Consider the following 26,188-nt stretch of genomic DNA (forward strand, 5'->3'; position numbering starts at 1 on the left):
TAAGATGTGTCACGGACAAGTGTGGACCTCAGGGTATCTCACAAAGCAGGATTAGCAAATTAGCCAGATAATTTGATTATAATGACAAGAAATAGCTTCTAAAATGTTTTCTTTGCTAGCAGTAGCCAATATGCATAACCAAATCATATTCTTAACCACTACTTCCAAGTTTGGTTTCACAGATTCAAATCAATAACACCAGGAAATAGCACCATCCTCTTCAGTTGTGTCACTGATGTGGAAACCATGACATTGAAAACATAATCATAGCAACCCAGGGCTCATATTAAATTTATCCAAACACCGACCTCACTCGATATTTTCACATGTGATTCACAGTTATCATTCATTTCCCACTTTAATAAGTGTGTTTTAGATTGGGTAAGATTTCTAAACTGGCCCTAGTAGGACCGTTTCGTGTCTGCTGCAATTAAGTGGCTAAAAAAATGACTTTGAAATTTGGCTCCATAATACTGTCTCAATATTAAAACTGCTAGCATGTCGTGCCAGCTTTCTAAAACTAGCATTAAAAAAAGAGGAGATGGTTTCAGTCTTGATACTGTGTGCTGTAAATGCAAAAAAAAAACATTTGGAAGCACATTGTTTTGGTCCAACAGCAAAAGAGTATATTAATACTATCATTACTTTTTAGTAAAACATATTCAGCACAATATTAATGTGCCATTGAATTGCAATATAAAATGACCACAGTTGAGCTGAGTAAAGTATTATTGTTTCTTGGGTTTTCATAGCCTGGATTAGTTGTTCTTTGAGAGTCCGTTACAGTGTAATAGCTACCTTGAAGGGAACTTCACTTATCGTTGTTTTGATTTATTCTTTTGCTTTGAGTTAAACTCTGCTGTACAGTAAATCTTCAAACCAATGAAATCTTGTTAAAAGTAGCATCCAAGCCCATATTCGTACATTTCCAAGATTTTCCTGGTTAACATTCATTGCCAATTTCCCACATCACCAGTGTAACTACTTCATAGTATACTATTGACCACTGACCACACTTCCCACGGTGGTTCAGTTTCACTTTATGCCATACTGGCGAAACAATGCTGAATGCATGTAGTGTTTTATGTTTAGTCTATTGACTACCGAATGTTTTGCACCCTTTAGTCATTAAACTACAGGATGCTTCCAGTATTATATGTGAGCTCCAGTTGTCCTTATACCATGTGTGCAAATATGTAAAGCGAAACTTTAAAAATACCTAATCGATACGGTTTTACTGCTATCACCATGAAAAATCTTTTAAACTTAATCTTTAAACATTTAATGCTTATAGTGATACTGGCAATAATATAGACGTGCTGGTTAGGTCTCATGAGACCAGCAGACAGACTTATTCTATAATAATTAATAAACATAATTCTTTTTTTTTAATCCAGATAATCTAATGAATTCAATACTTTTAGGCATTTCTGCCTCAGTCTGACATTGTGTTGTCAAAGGTAAACACAGGGGGGCAGCAATGGTGCAAACTCAACCTCTGGGGACTGTAAGAAAGCTGTGAGTGTGCGCGTGACCTCCAGTGGTTGACTGGCTGGTTGACTCATATATGGGAATGTGTGCCCTGCTTGTGTGTGAATGTCGTGCATATCTGCCTGCATGTGTCTTTAAATGTACATGTAGGAATCTTAGTATGAATGTGCATGTGTATAAATGTGTTATGGAAAGTTGAAATGATCACAGTATGCCTTTCTTTCTTCACCCCATTTCCAATAAAAACACTCACATCACCTGCCACCTATTGTAAACACCAACAGCCACAAAACTGACATTTTTGTTCACCTGGCACAGTATGTTGTTTATTTTGCACTAACTTGAGTTATGTTACTGCCTGCACACATGTGGACCTTTTATATTGGGCTAATATTTACCACCAATTCCCTGACAGCTACTCCATTAATGTCTAGAGACAGAGACCAGCTTGTTCTTAACGTTTGGACACATATAAATTATGTAATGCAAATACACTTGGAATGAACTGAGGTGACTGCACTTTCTAAAAATTGTTGTTGCCATGAAGATAGAAAGGCGATTCATGGTCATTTTGGCTTTCCAAATGTTCAGTGCATCTTTTCATGTGCATGCACACATGCATATGTGTGTATGTGTGTGCATGTATGAACATGTGTGTGTGTGTGTGTGTCTCCCATCCTAGCCAGAAAAGTAGTTGGTGGGTACAAAGGGCATCTTGCTGATGACAGCGGGAACAGCTTTTTTCCTGACTTCCACCTGCACAGCAGTTCCATTTTTAGCAAATGGCGTGTCAACGTAACCCATGGCAACGTTTTTCTTCAGGCAGGGAGAGGGGCAGCCGCTGGTTACCTCACCTACAGACAAAAGCCAATGAGGATGGAAGAAATGCATTGTGCTTGATATTTTCCCTTTGTCCGCATGTTTGAATGTTGTTCGTATGTTAAGGCATTTCTACCTAATAAGACAGTTTGCAGATGACAGTCAAAGGCCTAAACACTATCAATAAAAGATCTTTGGAGGAAAATAATTTAAGATGCGCTTTCTTCGTGTATGAGACTGACTTATTTGGCAGCAGACTGACTAGCTTACCCACATACTACTTTGTAGCTTGGTCACGTTCAAAAGAAGTTCAAAGGTTGAATCAGTTCATCTGGATACATTTATCTATTCATCTATCTATTTATTTGTTTATTTATTTATTTGGAATTTCCCCCCTTTTTCTTCCAGATTACATCTGGCCAATTACCCCACTCTTCCGAACCATCCCGGTTGCTGCTCCACCCCCTCTGCCGATCCAGGGAGGTCTGCAGACTACCACATACCTCCTTCAATACATGTGGAATCACCAGCTGCTTCTTTTCACCTGAGAATGAGGAGTTTCACCAGGGGGACATAACGCATGGGAGGATCATGCTATTCCCCCAGTTCCCCCTCCCCCCCGAACAGGCACCTCAACCGACCACAGGAGGCACTAGTGCAGCGACCAGGACACATACCCACATCCGGCTCCCCGCCCGCAGATACGGCCAATTGTGTCTGTAGGGACGCCCGACCAAGCCGGAGGTAACACAGGGATTCGAACCGGCGATCCCCGTATTGGTAGGCAACGGAATAGACCGCCACGTCGCCTGGACGTCCTTGATATGTTTATTGACAGATCCAGATGTATCCAGATGAACTGATTAAACCTTTGATTTTCTTACCTGGATTATTAAGTATGTATACAGACATTCAAAAGAGGTAGTTCACGCCTTCTGTCATTGCTTCAGTTCTAAATCACCTATTCATCATCCAGCAGAAATCCTTCTTTCTTCAATAGTCTACCCATCATTGGCTTGGGATGTCTGTGTTGTGTCTGATTACATCTCCATCTCTCTCTGTCTCTTTCTTTATTCTACTCTCTCCACCCTCTCAGCAAGTAGTGCCGATTGTGCACAACTTTTTGTTGTGATGAAAATTATGCCTCTAAATTTCATTAGTAAAAACATTTTTTGGGATACTTTTATAACTAAACAAAAGTATAATTTATGACCATTATGTCACTATACATTGTTTAGAAAGAAATTTGACTGCATTGCACAATTTCATTGCACATTTCTCTCAGTATCATTGGTAGTTTACTTGCCATGGAGCCGCACCACTGTTGAACCAATACATAAGTAACAACCACACACTCCCTTTTGCAAATCACAACTGAGTTATTCCCTCACCTATGACTTTTCCATCAGGGCTGAGTATGCGTGTGTGTTGTCTGACAGGAGGCCCAGTGGACACCAGGCCGACCCGCTTTCTTGCTGTCTTGGCCTTGATTTGGGGCACAATAATATCAGCACCGGGAAAATCTTTGGTCTGACGCCGGCGCTTTCCTGTGTGTAAAAGAAAAGGAATTAATACAACATAATTCAAGCTGCTTATTAAAGCCAGGAATTTGACTTCCATACTCATGTTCTTGTGGAGAACATTTTTCTCGAGTTTCTTTTTTTTTTGGCGGGGGGGGGGGGGGGCGACAAGTTTTCTTGGATATTTAAGATGCATCACTCATTCAAAGATGCGAGTGCTCACTTTCCAAGTCATTTCAACTGTTAACAGCCTGCCAGTTCAGCACTATGCAATAATTCATTATACATTCATGCTGTCTAGCTCTTGCTAATAATGATGGGCTTAACTGTTTGCTCTTGCCTTATAGTCACTATTAAACATATCCTCAGTATTATGTAATCCTAATTCTTAATCACAGAAAATAGAATCAGTTCGTTATGCCACAATACAGTGGCATAACGACTGAAAACATGAAGCCAATCATTGTTTTCGGTCGTTATGCCCTTGTACTGTTTATAAGGGTGGGGATACCTGCAGTCAGCTGAAACTGAAGATGTCACTTAGATGAGTGATGAAACGTTTCTCTCAATAAATGTTGTGTCCAGATGAACTGATCCAACTTTCTGTGATTTCCTTACCTGGATTATTGAGTATGCATAACCTAATTCTTAAAGTGCCATTCAAAGTGTTAAACATTGGTTTCATGCCCTGGAAAAAACAACACTAATAAAAACCCTTACCTATGGTCCAAACTAAGGTGGCCTCGACAGGTGTGGTGGTCTCGTCGATGTCATTACCATAGAGACAAAGCCCCGCCTCCAGCCTCAGACTGTCCCTGGCACCCAGACCAGCCAGCTTCACCTTGCTGTTGGCCAGCAGCTTCTCAGTCAACTCCACCACCCTAGACTGAGGTACTGAGATCTATGAGATACAGGGAGAGGGAGAACAAGAGAGGTTATGATAGAGAGAATGACAGGAAGAGAGAGGAGAGAGACTGAAAAAGAAAACGGGAGACAGAGATGGACAGACAGAGAGAGTAGGAGAGTGTATGTGGTTAAAGGCGGCAGATAAAGTGACTCCCACCTTCCTTCTGTTATCGGTAACAAGGGGAGAAATGGTGAAGGAGAAAGTGTGATGAACAGACAGATATTGCCTCCCACATCTAGCCTGTTTTCAATGAGGACCAGAAGCAGAATAGGAGTATAAAGTGAGTGTGAAAGCAAGAAAGAATAAATCCAAGACGCACATGCACTGTATCAAGACTCTCGGCACACTACTGACCATCAGTCAAGGTTTGACTTTCAAATAGAGGCCTGACAGAACAGTTTGTAATGAGATTGTAACGTCATCACGTCCTGCTTCAGGGCAATGCAAGAAAAAGGTTCTGTAGCTTGGTGGTGGCAGGACTCTTAAAAGCTGAAATCTGGATCATGGAGTCAGTGGACATAATGCAAATTGAGACACACATACCATTGTTGACCTCTTTGACTGGGTAGGATGAACACTGATGCAGTGGCAAACACATTCCTACTCAGGCAGGAGAAAGGACTGAAACTTGATGATATGGCGATGCTTCTGTTGGACAAGTAATCTACCAATTCTATGGTCAATATTACAGAAGAATAACGTTCCCATATAGATTGATGTTTTTGTAATACATTAGATTGTCTGTGTTAGCTTTGGTCCAACAATGCTGTTTTTAATGTTTACTGCTGAGCTGGTGAAACACAAGCAACAATGGCTGCCACACCTTGTTTGCAGTTCTTGCTGACAGAGAGAGAGAGAGACAGATCGAGGAAATCATGGATTTCAGCTCTACATATAGGTACAATGATAAGAATAGGTGTTCATTTGTTTTTTGTATTTTTCCCCCTTTTACTCCCAAGTTGTACATGGCCAATTACCCCACTCTCCCGAGCTGTCCTGGTCACTGCTCCACCCCGTCGATCCGCGGAGGGCTGCAGACTACCACATGCCTCCTCCAATACACGTGGAGTCACCAGCCGCTTCTTTTCACATGACAGTGAGGAGTTTCGCCAGGGGGAAGTAGCACGTGGGAAGATCACGCTATTCCCCCGTTCCCCCTCCCCCCCCAAACAGGCATCCCGACCGACCACAGGAGGCACTAGTGCAGCGACCAGGACACATACCCACATCTGGCTTCCCACCGCAGACACGGTCAATTGACCTTTCGCAAAGTCCCGCCCCCCTTAGTTACTGCCCGTCAAGCATTTCAGAACTATCCAGGCAGTAGCCGGAAAACACCAAAACATGAAGGAAGAAATCAGCGCATTGTGTGGGTAAAAGTAACAGTAATAATACGTTAGCTGTATTAGCTATCAATAATAGCTAGTAGCAAGCTTAGCTTGGGGCAGACAGGTATTTTTGTTGATTTTGGATGGATTAAGCTGGCCATGGGGTCTGCTATACTGCGAAATCTATTGCCGACATTGCACTTCTTGCGTTCTGGGTTTCGGGAAGGGAAAGAAAATTACACCCCCTCCAAACTTTTCAGATATCTAGTATCCGATTTGCAGATCCCATAGGCACACCGTTTCAGCATTTTGTTGTGTTTGAAAGCTTGAAAGACCGTTGCTAAGGTAGGATTGGACAAGCACCGTTCTGGGGCGGTACTTTGCGAAAGGTCAGTTGTGTCTGTAGGAACGCCCGACCAAGCTGGAGGTGACACGGATTCGAACCGGCGATCCCCGTGTTGGTAGGCAAAGGAATAGATCGCCATGCCACCCGGTGTTCTTTTGTTTGGTTTAATCACACCCATGTTAATAATAGTTACCAGATTTGTTTCTGAGCACTCCAGTTCCCAGAGACCCTTCAGAAGGAAATCGCATCACCGGTGTTATTTTGTCAGCACCTTCCTCACAACCAAACTTAGAACATGACTGAACCTGAGTTTTTAGCAACTGATATTGTAGTATCCTGGGCAAAAACATAGAGCACAAATAGTTTACATCTTCACCACAGCCAAATTTGGAAGAATAAGACAGGGACCGTACATAGCAGCGAGAGTGAAGAAGGAGCAAAGCTGTTATGGCTGACAAGCACATACAACAAATTAAGCTCGTAAAATACCTTTCACTACAGCAACACAACAACATCAATAGCTAAAACACAGGCTCATCCACTCGGATTTATTTTTTGTTTGGCAGTGGGAGGGTGCTGGCGAAAACTGTTAGGATTGTAACTTTTAAGGTTGGCAAGACAGGTGTTAAAATGGCACCACCACGACAAGTCTACCTTCGGCCATACGCCCATGTTAAAGCTTCACATTGTATTGTCACGTCTGCAAACAAACAAACAGTCCAAGCTTCACTGGCTGACCTTCTTAAACCAGCGAGAGGAATCAAAAGAAGTAAAATAGGCCCAAGTGGGTGAAGACAGAAGGAACCTCACCTCCACCCCGTCTTCTCCCGTGTAACCACAGCGGGTCACCCTACAGTCAGGAATGCCAAACACCGTGGCCAGGGTGGAGTTCATAAAGGTCAGCTTGGTGAGGTCCTCTTTCAGCCCTTGCTGGAGCACCTGGGACATGGATGGACCTAAACACAAACATTAAATTAGTGTAGTCACTCGGTTAGCTGGTAAATTGTTATTACTCTAAAGACCTAAATGGTCCTGGGTACTGGCAGCCAGTCAGTTAACAAATAATTTAGATGTGCAGGATGAAAGACCCTAAGATGATATAGAGATATTAGGAGGGTACCAAAGGAAAAACTGATTGACAGACTGAAAAATAAATTTTGTACAGAGGGAAAAAAGTAATCAAAACAAATAACAAGTGAAGAGTGAAACAAAGAGAGAAAGAGAATAAAAGAGAAAGAAGGTAGAAAAGAGGAAAAATAAACAATGAAATTATTTTACCTTGCAGAGCAATCAGTGCTTCATCCAGAAACTCCAGATCCACATCAAGACCTGCTGCTTTAAACTCTGCCAGTCTGGCCTGACACACACACACACACATTAATATGGATGACACACAGGTCTTTAACTGTTTTTCAGGTGTCTCATCTACCTCTCTGTTTGTCTGTCCGTCAACCTATCTTTCCAATTGTTTCCCAACTGGTCTATATATACTCAGTCTGTCTGTCTGTCTGTCCACATAACAGGATGTCTGACTATCCATTTGACTGTAAGTACCTTCATATGAGCAGAGTCCTTGTCAGCACAGCCAGCATTGGACACAACATAGAGGTAGCCCTGGTCGGTCTTGGTAACAATGAGGTCATCTATGATCCCCCCCTTCTCATTGGTGAAGAGGGACAGCGTACCCTGAGAAGTGTTGGAAGGTGAGAAGCCGAGAAAGTAAACGAGCGAATGACTGAATGAGCAAGCACGCATTAAAGCAGCAGGTAAACAAATTTCACCCACAGGTTGTCACTGATCCCACCTGGTTGTCCTTCAGTTCTGCAACATCCGCCACCACCAGAGACTCTATGAACTTTACTCGGGCTTTGCCGTGGACTTTGGTCTGACAGGAAACACAGAAAAGAGCGTTGTTTAGCAAAACACTGTCACTACCAACATGAGCCATTATTTTTAGGGTTTTTTCTGTAATGATGCTTGCATGTGAAAACGTTTTTGATGTGCAAAAGTTTGATCATTTCAACCAGCCCTCAGTATAGCATAAGATAGTCATTTCATAATGTTAAAGATATGCCTATATCTTTGGGTGAACTGACTTTACAAACAAGAAAACCTTAATAAAACGTTTTAATGCTCTTCATAAATGAACAAACTTGCTTGACATCATATTCCTGTGTGTCGAATGTGGCTGTCTAGTATGTGTGTGTGTGTGTGTGTGTGTGTGTGTGTGTGTGTGTGTGTGTGTGTGTGTGTGTGTGTGTGTGTGTGTGTGTGTGTGCAATGCAACACTCAATGTAGCACGTTTGCATTCTTGCAAGCGTGTGTACCTTTTACGCTTACCTGTAGCATGTGACTAACATCGAAGATGGCGCAGTGCTCTCTGGTGTGCATGTGTGAGGCGATGTGACTGTCTTTGTACTGGACAGGCATACTCCAGCCTGCAAACTCCACCATCTTGCCCCCTCGCTGTCTGTGGAAGTCAAAGAGCGCTGTCTTCTTCAAGGACGCCTGGGGATGACAAACAAAATACACCATAAATTTAAAAAAAATAACAGGAAGATTAAAAAGCGCTGTCCAGATATGATTAGTAGCACTGGAGAAAGTCTCGTGCAGCAGCTCTCACAGACAAACCTATCTGATGTTGTTATTCGGGGATTGAATCCATGTGACTCAAAATGATGTGATTACTACAAAGCATGTCTCGACAGCAGTAATAGTCATATCATTGACTAATGTTGTGGTATGTACTGTGCTGTAGTTGTGTCGGGTTTTTGTTTTGTTTTTTTTTACTTTAGTTTCCCTAGATGTGCAGAGATGCAAACTCATGGTGGGAGAAAACGGAGACAGGAACAGTGGTTGACATAAAATTACTGAGAAATCATTTAAGCATGTACCAAAGTTTTGAATAAAAAGGTGACTGTCACCTAAAAGTGACCAGTTCAGGGCATCCAGGTGGTGTGGCGGTCTATTCCATTGCCTACCAACAAAGGAATCACCAGTTCGAATCCCTGTGTTACCTCTGGCTTGGTCAGGCGTCCCTACAGACACAATTAGCCATGTCTGCGGGTGAGAAGCCGGATGTGGGTATGTGTCCTGGTCGCTGCACTAGCTCCTCCTCTGGTTGGTCGGGGCGCCTGTTCGGGAGGGTGGGGGAACTGGGGGGACTAGCGTGATCCTCCCATGCGCTACACCCCCCTGGCGAAACTACTCACTGTCAAGTGAAAAGAAGCAGCTGGCGACTCCACATGTATCGGAGGAAGCATGTGGTAGTCTGCAGCCCTCCCTGGCTCGGCAGAGGGGGTGGAGCAGCAACCGGGACAGCTCGGAAGAGTGGAGTAATTAATTGGCCAGATACAATTGGGGAGAAAAAGGAGGAACCCCCCCCCCAAAAAAAGCAGCCAGTTTGCCTCCCTGACAAGACAACTGAACTGAAGTCACCATGCAGATAGCCTACTGTTTGTCTCTCATGTGTGTCAGCTAATCCTCATGCTGTCCTGATCAATGGTGAGGGTGTCATACAGTCTAGATTAGGCTAGTTGTGGTGTAATAAGCTCTGATCAATGACGTAGCCTGAATTTTGCCAGGACCAATATGCCCCCAAACTAATATTAGGAGACAATAATGTAATACAGGCATACAATTTGCATCACTCATTAAATTCACTGACACACAATACAATAAGTATAACCCAAATGATCCCCACGATACTAATCCATTGGGTCCAGATAATATGACTCGCAGTGGAAACAAAATAAGTGTGTTTTATCAGTCACAGAGTCATACTTTTAGTATATTACATTTCAGTTTATCCATTCAATGACATATTTTAGCCACTGTTGCCGTCTGTTGAATCCAATCCACCAAGGAGAGGTTTAAATGAACTGTAGAGAGTGGCTCAGTGTAAAGAAGATTGTTCTATTCATTTGTACATTCAGTACATTAATCTTTCATCATTCAACCCATAAATGCAAAGTCCTTTGACGTACAGTATTACATCTTTCTTAAAAATCATGATTACTACAATAATATTTTCTAACACCTGCCAAAGGACTCGTTGTGCCCTACAAATGCAACAGGTTCGTTGTGCCTTCAGGTAGGAAAAAGGACCTCATTTCAAAAAGATTTCTTATTTCACAAAAAGGAATCATTGAAAAAAAAATCTGCAATGATTATTAGACAGCTTGTTCCATAAAATATGACAAAGTACATCAGAAAGAGCAGAGTTAGTCTATGTGATATTGTTTGTCTTAATAGCATATGGGTCTGGCATGGCACAACAGAATAGATAATATAAACTGAATAATGACAGAAATGTGAATTCTATTTTATTCTGGTGTGTGTGAGCGATGTTACAGTCTTATGTTCTACTTTGACCTTAAGCCTTTGAACCAGACAGGGTGGGCTTATCAGTGTAGCACCAGTGCATTGTGGGATGGAGAGTGCCGGTACTTTCTAAAAGGCACATCTAGTTTACGAAACCGGTCAGGTCCAAAGTCAGCTCTATCAGTCTTAAGAGGCATGTGTGCATGTATGGCTATATCTTACCATGTGTGCTGAAACACTAATCAGTCAGCCATAAAAAAGACAAAGCAATCAATAGAGAGAAGACATGTGCTCTGCTGCTTTACTGATTCGGGGATACACACCAATTTACACACACCTATATGTCACACAAATGGCTGTGCACAAACACACACCACACTCACTCAACTGCTGTTGGTAGAGCAGTCCATATGTTCGGCATCGGGAAATTTTTTTACCCTTTATCCTTTCTGTGCAGACTTATGATACTACGGATAAGAATAAATGTGAACGTGGACATTATGTACGTGTGTGAATTAATTGTAAAGTGCTTTGGCTGTTGCAGCTAGAAAAGCGCTATATAAAGTGCAACTTGATTGATTGAAAAGAGAGAAAATGTGTGGGGTTTTTTCAATTTGGATTTTATCTTCAGGGTTTGATTCATTATTGGAAGATTACCTCTTATTCATAGATAAGCAGTTCATATTGCCAATGCATTAATAGTGAGGAGTATTATGCGTGTATAAATGAATGAATGAATGGTCATTAAAGGACTAAACACACTGCAAAACTTTGCATTCAGCAATATCAGGCAATGGCTTAATGCAAGACCTAAAAGTAACAAAGTGACAAGTCATTCACTCGTGGTTTTAATAAAATCATCCTCCACAGTCCAGTGAAGCGAGCAGGCGGCCTGGAGAGCAGTCTGATGGGACAGATGTTCTCCATTAGGTCCGCATGAGCTAGCTGCAGTGACACAAATAAAAACGGTAGTTGTAATTATCACTACAAGGCCTATTTCTATGTTGTGTGTAAGGCCAGTACAGCTAGCGTTACGCCTCCATGCACGGTCACATTACAAACGTGATGCTGAAGAGGATCTGAGACGAGTCCTGCTACAGAATGGACACACAGGTCAACTGGGTCAATTTCCACGTGAACATTTGGTCGCATATTAGGGAACAGTTCGCCCGATTGTGTGGTACTTGATGGGTCCTGTACCTCTGAAGTCGAAGCTTGCCTCAGTTGCGGTTTGGCCCCAGATCCAAAACGGGCGACCCGTCCACTTTGCCTGGAAACCCGCAGACCGAATCCGGACCCCGCACCCCGGACCAGCACCCGAGACCACATTGTGTCGACAGTTTTAAATCCGAAAAAAAAACACGCACAAATCTGATTCTGCAACACTTTACGGTGCCGCCAAACTATTTGGACTCCGCACTCAGTTTTTCTGCTCTCGCTGCAAAAAAAAAAAAAAAACATCAAAGCGTGACGAGCTGCACGGCATTATGGGGAATGTAGTTTTGCAGGGTTTCTGTACCCTCTTGCCAAACTCAACCTCGATCATATTGAAACGTAGAGATAACAGTCTCATATCAGCGCAGTACGCTGTTTCAGAAAATGGACAGCATACCGCAATATGAGAGACCAAAGCAAACGATTGGACATTTTATCTCTCTAGCAAGAGGCACTTTTCCACCGGTCGGTGGACCCTCCTCCCGTAATGCTGGTCTGGGGAGAGACCCCACAGAGCTCAAACTGTTGGGTTGGGGATGACCTCACCAACACTTAACGCACCTGCTGTATATATGTGGCTATTTTAATTAACGTCCCTGTATTTTGACCATTTAAACCGAAATGTAGACAACTGATCATGTCTCTCATAATTTGGGAGTGAGCCTGGTCCCTTACGGATTTAGAAAGAGTCTTAGTAAAATAAAACTCAGCTGTGAAAACTGTTCACATCAGTCTGTACTTCACATGACGTGTAGTGTTGGTTATGATATGTCTGTGTTACTGAATTGTGGCATTGTCCAACCATTTTCTAACTTGAATTTCCTTTTACTCGTGTTAATGATGGTAATCTATTGAGCATTTACATTATGTCAATAATCCCAATAATCATACCATATTTAGATGTTTGTATGTTGACACGTAAATATATCTGCTAACTCTCTCGTAAGTCCCGTTGGATGAAAGGGACTGTTAAGGGAGAGAGTTAAAGTAAAAAAAAGTACATCATAAGAAAGAAAATAAAGAAAGTCTCTTTATTTTGTCATACCTTACAATGAATTGTATTCTTACAATGACATTTGTCAATGACATTTAACCCATCCTATTGTATAGGAGCAGTGGGCAGCTGCAGCGCCCGGGGACCAACTCCAGTTCTTCTTTCCACTGCCTTGCTCGGGGGCACAGGCAGGAGTATTAACCCTAACATGCATGTCTTTGCATACAAACGCCACACAGAAAAGGCCTGGGGTTTGAACCCAGGACCTTCTTGCAGTGAGGCAACAGTACATTTTTTCATTCTTTTATTTTATAGGAAAATTAAAAAAAAAAACATACATATTTTAAACTAATAGGGAAATAAAAGATCTCCAACAGATTGAACTCTGCAGAATCAAAGAGGATAAGAATTTAAAATTAAAACACAGTCAGGCGAGACAGAAAATAGACGTAACCTATAGGCTTTGGCATGGCCTGCAGCCAACAGGCCCCAAACCAAATCAAATAAAAAATACACATACAGTTAAGGTCAAAATTATTAGCCTCCTTCATGAAATCAAACAAAAACCCTTAACTTTTCCATGGAAATGACCATAACTAAAAGTGTTTATAGTTTAATTGCTTCTAAAAGAACCAAGACAAAATTTCCTCTAAGCTTCATTAAGATATTTTACTGATGCACTGAATTGAAACAAGAAAAAACAAAAATGACAAGGCCAAAATTATTAGCCCTCTGACAATTAATAGTCAATAGTGTAACCTTTCTGACTCACAACTGACAACAACCTCTTATGGTAGTTCCTAACTAGGTTGGCACATGTCTCTTGAGGGATCTTAGCCCATTCTTTCATGGCAAATTGTTCAAGCTCATCCAAATTGCATGGTTTTCGAGCATGGACATTAATCTTGAGTTCCCGCCACAGATTCTCAATAGGATTGAGATCCGGGCTCTGAGAGGGCCACTCCAGGACCTTTATTTTGGTGTCCTTCAAAAAGTTGTGGACCAACTTGGATGTATGCTTCAGGTCATTGTCTTGCTGGAAGACTCAGCAGCAACCTAAAGCTAGACTGGCAGCAGATTTCTTTACATTATCCTTCAAAATGTCAACATAGTCTTCTCTCTTCATGATCCCATGCATGCACCCAAACAAGGTTCACTGTGCCTGAAGCAGCAAAACAGCCCCACAGTGTTGTGCTCCCACCACCATGTTTAACTGTGGCAACTGTGTTTTTAGGGTTGAAGGCCTCTCCCTCCCTTCGCCAAACAAAAGCAACATCCATGTGCCCAAACAGCTCAAGTTTAGTCTCATCAGACCAAAGGACAGACTTCCAAAACTCATGCCCATGGTTCAAATGTTAACAGGCAAACTTCAGTCTGGCTCTGATGTGCCGCTGTGTGAACAATGGAGTTTTTCTTGGATGATGACCTGGAAGCCCACCACAATGAAGAGCCCTCACAACAGTCTTCCTTGAAACATCAAGTCCAGAAGAATCCAGTTCAGCAACAATCTTCTTGGCAGAGATCCGGGCATTGTTGTTGACATCTCTGACTATTTTCCTCCCAAAAGTTTTTGAAATCTTGCACTTTCGACCACATCCAGGTTTGTTTTTAACAGAATTTGTCTCCTTGTGCTTTGCAATGATGTAACATACAGATGTTATGTACGTTGCATCATTGTGAAATGCTTGGAAATGGCAGCATAGCCTTCCCCCTTAAGATGAGCATCCACTATCTTCTTTCTGAGTTCCAGACTGATCTCTTTACTTTTTGGCATGATGAAATTACTTCTTACCACGAATTTAAGAGTAGTCCCTCTCAATCAAGTGTTCAAGTGCCACTAGCCCTGTTCATTGGAGTCCCTTAAGTATTAAGTTCAATGCTGACTGATTGCTCAGGTGTGGTTTGAAAGCTGATTTATTGGTCAGGTGTGGTTTGAAAGCAAAAAAATCACATGGGGGCTAATAATTTTGACCACCTCAATTTTCACTACAGTTGGTATAAAGCAAACCTGAAAATTTATTTTTCATTCCAAAATGTACCAAATAGGGGTCTTAACATTGATGAATGTTTTACTATGTAAAATTTTATGAATGATGCAAACATTGGGCAGAATTTTAGGGAAATGTTCCATAGTTCCTTGGGGGCTAATAATTTTGACCTTAACTGTATCCTATCTCCAATACATCTTACCCCACACATTACACCATTTAATCAAAATCCAACCACCTGGCCACCATGCCAGGGCCTATCAGTACTAATCACAAACATTGAAACCAGTACTGGCTCTCCCTCCTCCTTTGAATAGAAAATCACTTCTTTGCATCTATGGGTGCTGAGGGTCTTACATTAAACCTTTTGAGCCATTCCCATTTCAGATATACTGATTTCATGGCCATGACAGTACTCCTGCAACTGTTGTCCCTGAAGGACTAACAACAACAACGATACTAAGAAGAAGAAACTTAATTTAAAGAACAATTTTCAAAATACATGTTATAAAGTGCTTTCTAAGACACAAATAAACAATAAGGAGTATATATTAAATTGGAAATAAAAAGAAGGATATGCTGATATGAGCTTTATAATCTTGTCATTGCCCAGACAGTAGATATTCAATAATCACTGCTTTGACTTTGTCTTTATTTTTGCTTTTTCAACCAGTCGGGGAGCGACCTGCATGAACCTGTTGGATAATATGTGATGTTGTTTTTTCTTCTTCCCAGCATTTGGCTAATTTCATTAATCGGAGTTCTTTAGGGTTCAGTGCCTGGCCCATGAGCACTTCAGCAGGGAACAAGGCTGTTGCAGTGTTCATGCTCATCTTTTAACTCTGTGTGTGTGTGTGTGTGTGTGTGTGTGTGTGTGTGTGTGTGTGTGTGTGTGTGTGTGTGTGTGTGTGTGTGTGTGTGTGAGCAACAACCAGAGGTTCCTGACTAAAATCTTTGCATGTAGGCAACAGCAGAAAATGTCTGCTTCAATAATAAAGGGCCCGTCAGTGATCTGAAGGTTGGACTGTTTCACATGATTAATTGTCAGGTATGTTTTTCTTCTTAACCGTGCCACTTTTTATGCTTTGCAAAGGAAATAGTCATTGCCATGATAAAATGACAATTAAAATAAGTTATTTTATATGATATGATATGTCTGCTGATGAAGCGGTGCTTTTTGTTGTCTTGGTTAAATCTCCTCCAGTGGCAGATAAGTCACCTTGTCATACTTTTACAGTAATGTTACCATGCAAAGACCAGAATTTTGTCTGTGAGTTTCTTGAGAGGCCCTTCATGGGTCACCCATCCTGATGCATATCACTTCATACCTGGTCATGGTCCTGGCCTAAAGCGCCCCTATATGGCTTTGAAAGTAATAGCCTCCATTAGCATGGCCCCGGCCCTCAGAGGAAACATGTCAATCTAATATTCCTGCAACCGAGTGAAGTTTCACCACAACCAGTCTTATAGACCTGTATGTCTCCACATTATTGGAAGGTTAAAATTCTCCTTTATGGGCCGACCCTCGTGCTCACAAAGCCTGAACAAAATCCCCTTTATAACTTGTTTATTCAGATCAGTCCACTCTGATAATGGCCTGATCGATAAGCTTTAATTCATGAAAAGTTTCAGTGGTTTTGGAATGAGAGGTTGCCCGTGTCACCCAAGGGCTTTAACATGGATATTTAGGTCTGTGTATGTTCCCGTGAACCCCTTCATGCCCTCCACCCTTATTACCGAGTCATCCTTTGGCCTAAGACCTAATAATACCTCCATGTGTCCATAGCTATTTTAAGCATGAGGGATTTCAGGGTGGAGGGGCAAAATGAGGGGTGGGGCTGACTCTGTCTCTCTCTTTATACATATAGATAGATACGTAGATCTATTTATCTTTCTGCTGTCCCGTCTCGCTGTCGGTCAATCAGTTGATTGTCTTCTCTCTGTTCTCTTTTTCTATCGCTCTCTCCTCCACCAGCCCTTTCATTCTCTCTGTCTCTCTTTCTTACACACACACACAAACATAAACACACAGTCCTCACATGCTCAAAATGGGAGAGGGAGGGGCTTGGGCTGTGGGCATTTGGGCTTCACTACAGTTGTTTGCAGAGATACACATACACACACACACACACACACACACACACACACACAGTAGGCGACACTCGGAGTGGGACTTAAACATAAAAACCTTGAAGTGTCTCTTTCTTTTGATACAACTGGGAATATATCTACTTGGAGCATTTGGATTCTGACTTTCAGCAAGATTTCGGGGATGGTTGTTTTAGCTGTGGGTGCTGGACCTTGTTGAGGAGGTGGTCTTCAGACAAACTTTTCACTGTATGCCGGGTGCTGAAACACACTACGGGAAATCGTGTGTTTGTCTGTGCATTTCTATAAAGACTTGGAGGGAATAAGAGAGAGACACACACACAGAAGAGAAAGAAAACTGTCAGACACTACAAGAGGACACACACACTCATTTAAAACCCTGTGGTCTTTCTCTCCAGGCCTTTTCATGGTGACAGAAGGTAAGTGGCACAAAGGTTTATATGCTGTTTCTGTTCAGTTAAACTGTATATTGTTTATAAAGGATGATCACAGCAAGACAGTAGGTGTGAGAGAGTGAATTGTACGTAACATAGACTGTGAAGCCAGAAAAAAAGTTTACACCGTCACAAGTACTTTCCTCGTCTGCCACTAGGCCACATTAGGAAAGCACCAGTCACGTGACCCAACAAGCCATCCGGGATACATTCAGCAGCACCACACATGATGTACAAATACTTAACATTAGAAATAACTTCCTAACACTGACTTCCAAGGATTAGGACACCTTCCTCTCCCTGTCTGAACTCACCTACTTATCCGCTTTGTTACTTTCTGCTTATTAGCGGGGAAGAAAAGTTTGAGTTGAAGTTAATTGACCACCAAGTAAGTCTGCACACTGTTACATTGTCAAAAAAGTAGTTACATACTTAATTTTCAACTAATTATATGATGCAAGATATCATTCTGTTCACACTGCAAAAAAAAGTTACAAATAGGTCATTTCTGTATATTACAGAGTAATTTACTGTTAAGTAGTCATATATTTAGTATTGCAAGTATTGTACTGCTTATGGCAGTCCACTGAGATTCAAAATGACATCCCTTCCATTGACAGAGGATGTATAGTTAGATGTGACAGCCACGGTGGCTATCTAGTTTGATCCAGAAGCCATGATATTGCTGTTTGTCATGGAGAGAGTGAACGGTCCCAGTCATTTATAGACACAGTGTATACAGCACAGTGTATGATCATGTGAAATCAGCCCTTAGTAAGGGAGATGACCCAGGAAGCCTGGGTACAAGTCTGGGATTAAAGGGTTAAGGTAGTTTAGGTGTACTGGATCAGCACCTCTATCTTGGGTGTCATAAATGTAGACTATATTTCATATTGGATGCAGTCTAGAAGTGGTCCGTCAACAGGAAGTTGGTCAGTAAGTAATTCGTAAAGCAGACAGGCAGGCATTACGTTACAGTGAACAGACAGTCACAGCCAATCAGGCAATGAGTTAGTCAGTAAATTTGAGCAACACTCAGTTTGTCAGATAGTAAGTCAGTAAGCCAGGCAGTCCGAAAGTCACTTGGTAAGCCAGTCTATAAGTTAGTTAGTTGGTCAATCAGTCGTTCAGTTATCCAAGACAGTCAGCCAGTTGATTGGTCAGGTTAATCAGATTGTAAACCAAACCGATTGTCAGCCACTTGGTTTGTTACTCAGTCAACCAGTCACTCAATCAGTCAGTTCATCAGTGAGTGAACCAGTCAATCACTACAATTTGTAAGTCAGCCCACAGTAATTCGGGAAGCCAGCCAGTTAGTTGGTTTGTCAACTAATCACGTCAGTCGGTTAGTCGTTCAATTGATTTGCAAGTCAATCAGTTTTTTCCCTTCGGAGTTTTTACACCCCAGTCAGCTGGGGTGATTCATTGTACCCATTTCTTTTTCATCTCCTCTCCCCCTTTTCCTTACCTCCTTTTATGCCGTGCTTGTGTAACTTTCAGGAGGAGAGATGTCGAGGCCTCCCTCCTCTCAGACCACCCCTCAGTTCTACAGGGTCAGCGACAGAGACCTCACCGAGATTGAGCTACATTCCGTGGACTCCATAAACGACCTCCACCGCATCCACCCCGAGCACAGCCACAAAGGTACACACACACACACACACACACACACACACACACACACACACACACACACACACACACACACACACACACACACACACACACACACACACACACACACACACATACACACGCACACAAAGTTCAAAAGCCAAGAAACTAAGAGCGTAATATCTTGGGTAATAGCTAGAAAAAGTATATCAGAAACTAAGGGTGTTTACATGTCTAGGAATACCAGCAGATCCTGGGATGTAAGAAATAACAATAATAATGATAATAATAATAAGGATGATGATGATGATAATAATAGTAATAATGATGAATAATAATTAAATGGCCATGTGATGGACTGGCGGCCTGTCCAGGGTGTTTCCCCACCTGCTGCCCAATGACTGCTGGGATAGGCTCCAGCATCTCGTGACCTTGATCAGGATAAGCGGCTTGGATAATGGATGGATGGACATTAATAAGTAATAAAGGGCGGCAAAGTGGCGCAGTGGTTAGCGCGGTCACCTCACAGCAAGAAGGTCCTGGGTTCGAGTTCCGGGGTAGTCCAACCTTGGGGGTCGTCCCAGGTCATCCTCTGGGTGGAGTTTGCATGTTCTCCCCGTGTCTGTATGTTTCCTCCGGGTGCTCCGGATTCTTCCCACAGTCCAAAGACATGTAAGTCAGGTTAATCGGCTGTACTAAATTGTCCCTAAGTGTGAATTTGTGTGTGTTGGCCCTGTGATGGCCCAGTGGCCTGTCCAGGGTTTCTCCCCGCCTGCCTCCTAATGACTGCTGGGATAGGCTCCAGCTTCCCCCCTGATCCTAAGAGGAGGCAAAGCAGTTTGGATAATGGATGGATGGGTGTATAATAATAATATCTTTGTACATAATGAATGCATTATAACAACAATAGAAACTTGGCTACTCCCATAAATTCCCTTGAATATAAAAGGAGTTACAGAGTAACACATATAAATTATGAACAAACAAGAAAACTAACAAAAAAATAAAATTGTGAAAAAATGTCCATCTTTGTACAGACTAAACGCTGTAAGGGACCGGTTGATTGCAGTGAAAGAAGGCAATCTACTGTATACAGATACTCATACAATGGACTTGTCCTGACTTGTTACTTGTGAATGAATGAATTCAAGTCATTGAAGTAATCAAAATAAAATCCAATAATTAATTTACTAGAGGCAACCAAAAAAAAAAAAAACAAGTAACAAAGTTCCTGCAAAGAAAATATTCTAACGGGAATTTACACAGATCTATGTATACTCCACTTTGCTCTGAAGGATAGTGAGCTTGGTCACTCATAACAAAGAACAGTGGATGTTACATTGGGCCCATAAGCTAGTTGTAAACATTAATTGTAATTTAATTTTTGAAATTAATTTTATACTAATTTCTTACAGGAATGAGGCCACCTCGTCCGCTGTCTCACCCCCCCTCCCCCAATGGGAACCTTTATTTCACGCAAGGCGCGGCTGCTGTCAATCAAAGGGCACATCCGATCAACAGGAAATGGCAGAGTCGTCTGCAGGATATGGTGACACCCAGCTCGACGCGTAGTACCAAAGCAATGGGCTGCGCCATCATCTCTCTGCTGCTGCTCACGGCGATGCTCATTCTCTGCTTTATAGGCAAGTCATATCACACCAAGACCACACATGCAAAGTCAGAATGGCCTAAGGCGCTACACTCAGGTCGCAGTGAGTCTCCACTGGAGGTGTAGGTTGGAATCCCACTTCTGACGACACTTTGACTAATGGCGCTTCCTAATCTAATATTCGTTGAGACCATTTTGGGTTGTACTTAGTCTGATGTGAAATTACAGGAATCTGTCCAATGCAGGAATTGTAATCTATCCCAAAAAAAACCCAAAAACAAATGCATGAAAATCCAATTTAAATATTCTCATTGTCCCAGAAATTTTAATCAGCTCATCTGGACACAATGTTTAGCGGGAGAAACATTTCATCACTCATCTAAGTGACTTCATCAGTCTCAACTGACCGCAGGTATCCCCACCCTTATAAACAGAACAGTTGCATAACAACTGAAACCAACGATCGATTCAAATGTCAGTTGCTATGACCATTAACTAGAGTTACAATGGCCATACTTCACATACAGGGGGCAGTACTATAGGGAGAAGCATGGGTGTGCTATGGGTTCCCCAGTTTCATCTAGAAAGAAAATAATAAACAAAGCCACTTTATTTTGTCATTGTACAGTTATATGGTTACAATGGAATTTGTTTGCTGCATTTAAACCATCCTATTGTATATAAGAGCAGTGGGCAGCTGTGGTGCAGCACCCGGGGACCAACTCCAGTTGTTTTTTTTAGTGCCTTGGTCAGGGGCACAGGCAGGAGTATTAACCCTAATGTGCAGGTCTTTTCGATGGTGGGAGGAAACGGGAGCACCCGGAGGAAATCCATGCAGACAGGGGGAGAACATGCAAACTCCACACAGAAAGGACCTGGGACAGCCTGGGGTTCAAACTCAGGACCGTCTTGCTGTGACGCAACAGTGCTAACCACTGGACCACCATGCCGCCCAATAGGGTGGCCAACTTGTATATGGAGGAAGTGGAAAGAGGGCTCTGATGTCCTATCCAGGGACACCACCTAGCCATTGGTTCAGATTTGTGGAAGACAGCTGTGTTAAAATGAAACCTCGGGATGTACCACATTTTGCCAACCACATTAACTCGGTTTACAACCAAATCAAGTTCACCAGGGAGGATGTGAAAAATTATAGGTTAGCCTTCTATGCCAAGAGGGAATGATCATCCCTGAACCGGGGGGGGGGGGGGTTGAGTACATCTGTCGACAGATGTACTCTTGGTCTTCACAATTCAAACCAGCGTTCCTCCCTATCAAGGATGTGTACACCCTCATCCTGAAAGAGTGGCCACTGGCACTTAGATGGGTTTATCATAGTACACATGACCACTGTATCTCTAGTTAATGGTCACGCCAATTTGAATATGAAACCGATCATTGTTTTTGGTCGATATGTAACTGTGCTGTTTATAAGGTTGGGGGATACACACAGTCAGTTGACACTGAAGAGGTCATTTGGACGAGTGGTGAATCGTTTTTCTAAATAAACGTTGTGTCCAGATGAACTGATTCAACTTTCTGTGACTTCCTTACCTGGATTAATAAGCATGCATAGACACTAATTCTTTGTATCTTCCTCCTCCAGTCCAGCAGGGCGGCGCCCTACAAATGCTGACTGAAGCAGTGAGGGAGAAACAGGTTGTTTCCACAGAGATATCGCAACTGATGCAGGAGCTCCTGGCAATAAGACACAACTTGACAGTCTTGAGAGGGGAACCTTGAAGAAGATGCATCCAATACAACTAAATGTACAGCCCTGAGGCCCACATCCAAATGTCTGCGTACACACTGCAATACAATATGCACACAAGACACAAATGGTCTCTGAGTGCGTAAATGTAGCAGTGCATTGCTCAACCATACCTCAGGCTATGTTTGGGCTCTGTTCTTACTTTTCTCTTTCTGCTGTCGCCTCATGCTGTACTCTCTCTGCTCTTTTCTTGTACCACTTAAATACACTGCTCAAACAAATAAAGGGAACACCTAAAAACACAATATAGACCTCGATGAATGAAATATTTGGTGGTCCTCATTCCACCTGGTGGAAATTAGACAATTTACCAACAGGTGAAACTGATTCACAAATCAGTGTTGCTTCCTAACTGGACAGGTTGATATCTCAAAAGTGTGATTGACTTGGAGCTACATTGCATTGCTTATGTGTTCCCTTTATTTTTTTGAGCAGTGTATATATTTCCACCTGATTTTGGTAGTGAAGGAAGGAGAGGGGTCAAAATACACTCACCTTGACCGCTGTTCACACACTAGGAATATGCTTTGGATGTGCTCACATCCTAAATATACAAGTCATAATACACTGAGACTCTTGGGCACAGCACTCTAGGGTGAGAAAACTGCATGCCATTGACAAATTAAACTCACAGTGAATAGGGTTTTGATCAAGCAAACTAAGACAAAAAATAAAACTTTTTTAAACATGTATTTGCTGGCCTGTATGTGTCCCTGTTGTGTGTATGCTAAAAAAAACTGTCATGTATGTTTGTGGGTATGTATGCCTAAAAGGTGAGCACGTGCATTAGTGAAATAGGCCAAAATGCTGGTTAAATCCCATAGGTTCTCTTAACCAACAAGCTCAGCCACCCATAAACAGCACGTCTCTTTCAAAGTTTTGAAAGGATAGTGTCCATTTGAAATCAGGTCAGTAACAATTCATAAATTGTGTTTTAAAGTAAGATTAAGAATGAATAAAATGTCTACATTTTATAGTAGGGAGCTGTCAATTCAAAGACTGTAATGTTGGTGACATTGTTGGAGACTGTGTCTTTATGCATGCTATGTAATCCAGGTAAGGAAATCACAAAGTTGAATCAGTTCATCTGGACATAATGTTTATTGAGAGAAACGTTTCATCACTCATCTAAGTTACCTCATCAGTCTCATCTCACCTGCAGTCAGTTGAGATTGAAGAGGTCACTTAGATGAGTGATGAAACGTTTCTCTCAATAAACATTATGTCCAGATGAACTGATTCATCTTTCTGTGATGGATGGCGATTGTAAAAATATTGAACTTCTCCTGAATGGCAATTTTCAAAGCATTAATAGTGAGTGCTTTGTTAACATGAAAATGACAAATAAACAAATGCGATACACAAAACTGTCAGATAGGACTTTTAATCAGGGAGAAAAAAAAACAAACAAAAGACATTTGACATTTTACAATGTGCTTAATAAATGCATTAGTACTTGGGCATTAGATGGACAGATCTATCTAGAACAGATATTTTACTTCTCATTCCTGCTCTCTTGACATCTCTCCCCAATCCATCCCAGGTAACAATGGCACAGGAAGTGCTTGAAGTGTTCACTGGAAGGATCGGGGTGGACATTCGCAAAATTAAGGTCAGAAGTCACAGCTGAAACTAGTGCATTCTTAGTGCCGTTCCCAAGCCTGGATAAATAGATAGGGTTTCGTCAGGAAGGGTATCTGGCATAAAACCTTTGCCAAATCAAATATAGTACACTATTACTACTACTACTATTTTCAGCTGCTCCCATCAGGGGTCGCCACAGTAGATAATCCGTTTCTATCTCTTCCTGTCCTCTGCATCTTTCTCTGTCATGCCAGCTACCTGCATGTCCTCCCTAACCACATCCATAAACCTCTTTGGTCTTCCTCTTTTCCTCTTGCCTGGCAGCTCCATATTCAGCATCCTTCTCCCAATATACCCAGCATCTCTCCGCCACATATGTCCAAACCATATCAATTTTGCCTCTCTTGCTTTGTCTCCAAATCGTCCAACCTCAGCTGTCCCTCTAATACTCATTCCTAATCCTGACCTTCTTCGTTCCAATGAAAATCTTAGCATCTTCATCTTTGCCACCTCCAGCTCCACTTCTGGTCTTTTCGTCAGTGCCACCGTCTACAAACCATACAACATATAGCTGGTCTCACTACCATCTTGCAAACCTTCAATTTAACTCTTGCTGGTACCATTCTGTCACAAATCACTCCTGACTCTCTTCTCCACCCACTCCACCCTGCCTGCACCCTCTTCTTCACCTCTCTTTCACACTCCCCACTTACTTTGAACAGTTGACCCCAAGTATTTAAATTCATCCACCTTCGTCACCTCTACTCCTTTCCTCCTGACCATTCCGCTGTCCTCCCTCTCATTCATGCATTATGTAATGTATTGATCCTACTGACTTCCATTCTTCTTCTCTTTAGTGTATTACTCCACCTCTACAGGCTCTCCTCAACCTGCTCCCTACTCTCACTACAGATCACAATGTCCTCCACGAACATCAGAGTCCATGGAGACCTCTGCCTGATCTCGTCCGTCAACCTGTCCATCACCACTGAAAACAAGAAAGGGCTCAGAGCCATTCCTTGATGTATTCCCACCTCCACCTTGAACCCATCTGTCATTCCTACCACACACCTCACCACTGTCACACTGCCCTCATACATATATCATGCACCACTCTTACATATTTCTCTGCCACTCCCAACTTCCTCATACAATACCACACCTCCTCTCTCGGCACCCTGTCATATGCTTTCTCTAAATCCACAAAGACACAATTTAACTCCTTCTGATCTTCTCTATACATCTCAATCAACATTCTCAAAGCAAACATTGCATCTGTGGTGCCCTTTCTTGGCATGAAACCATATTGCTGCTCACTAATCATCACCTCTCCTCTTAACCTAGCTTCTATTACTCTTTCCCATATCTTCATACTGTGGCTGATCAACTTTATACCTCTGTAGTTGCTACAGTTCTGCACATCACCCTTATTCTTGAAAATCGGTATCAATATGCTTCTTCTCCACTCCTCAAGCATCCTCTCCCGTTCCAAGATTGTGTTAAACAATCTAGTTAAAAACTCCACTGCCATCTCTCCTAAACATTTCCATGCCTCCACCGGTATGTCACTGGACCAACCGTCTTCCCACTCTTCATCTTCTTCATAGCTGCCCTCACTTCCTCCTTACTAATCCACCACACTGCCTGGTTCACTATCCCCACATCATTCAACCTTCTTTCTCTCTCATTTTCTTCATTCATCAGCCCCTCAAAGTACTCCTTCCACCTTCTCAACACACTCTCCTCACTTGTCAGCACATTTCCATCTCTATCATTCATCGCATGAACCTGCCACACATCCTTTCCAGCTTGGTCCCTTTGTCTAGCCAATCGCTACAAGTCCTTTTCTCCTTCCTTAGTGTCCAACCTCTCATACAACTTGCCATATGCCTTTTCCTTTGCCTTCGCCACTTCTCTCTTCACTTTACGCCACATCTCCTTGTACTCCTGTCTACTTTATTCATCTCTTTATCCCACTTCTTCTTTGCCAACCTCTTCCTCTGTATACTATGCTATACTTCCTCATTCCATCAGCAAGTCTCCTTGTCTTCCTTCCTCTGTCCAGATGACACACCAAGTACCTTCCTAGCTGTCTCCCTCACTGTTTCTGCAGTGGTTGTCCAGCCATCTGGCAAC

The 26,188-nt window shown here is 42.3% G+C and overlaps 2 protein-coding genes across 2 annotated transcripts; one reads left to right on the forward strand and one right to left on the reverse strand.

Annotated features, from left to right (window-relative positions):
• Positions 1 to 1,063: 1,063 nt before the first annotated feature.
• Positions 1,064 to 12,158, reverse strand: amt (aminomethyltransferase). Its single transcript, XM_056274764.1, has 9 exons — positions 11,935 to 12,158; positions 8,752 to 8,919; positions 8,216 to 8,296; positions 7,966 to 8,097; positions 7,690 to 7,768; positions 7,222 to 7,367; positions 4,551 to 4,731; positions 3,702 to 3,857; positions 1,064 to 2,345 (listed from the first exon to the last, which is right to left on the reverse strand). The coding sequence occupies exons 1-9, from the start codon at positions 12,061 to 12,063 to the stop codon at positions 2,170 to 2,172; spliced, it is 1,248 nt and encodes a 415-aa protein (XP_056130739.1). The 5' UTR covers positions 12,064 to 12,158; the 3' UTR covers positions 1,064 to 2,169.
• A 4,933-nt stretch (positions 12,159 to 17,091) lies between these two features.
• Positions 17,092 to 23,528, forward strand: si:dkey-20d21.12 (uncharacterized protein LOC556245 homolog). The gene is made up of 4 exons (XM_056275183.1): positions 17,092 to 17,459; positions 18,975 to 19,118; positions 20,504 to 20,731; positions 22,304 to 23,528. The coding sequence occupies exons 1-4, from the start codon at positions 17,447 to 17,449 to the stop codon at positions 22,438 to 22,440; spliced, it is 522 nt and encodes a 173-aa protein (XP_056131158.1). The 5' UTR covers positions 17,092 to 17,446; the 3' UTR covers positions 22,441 to 23,528.
• Positions 23,529 to 26,188: the final 2,660 nt, after the last annotated feature.

Source organism: Lampris incognitus, chromosome 2 (assembly GCF_029633865.1).
Source record: "Lampris incognitus isolate fLamInc1 chromosome 2, fLamInc1.hap2, whole genome shotgun sequence".
Lineage (NCBI taxonomy): Eukaryota > Metazoa > Chordata > Actinopteri > Lampriformes > Lampridae > Lampris > Lampris incognitus.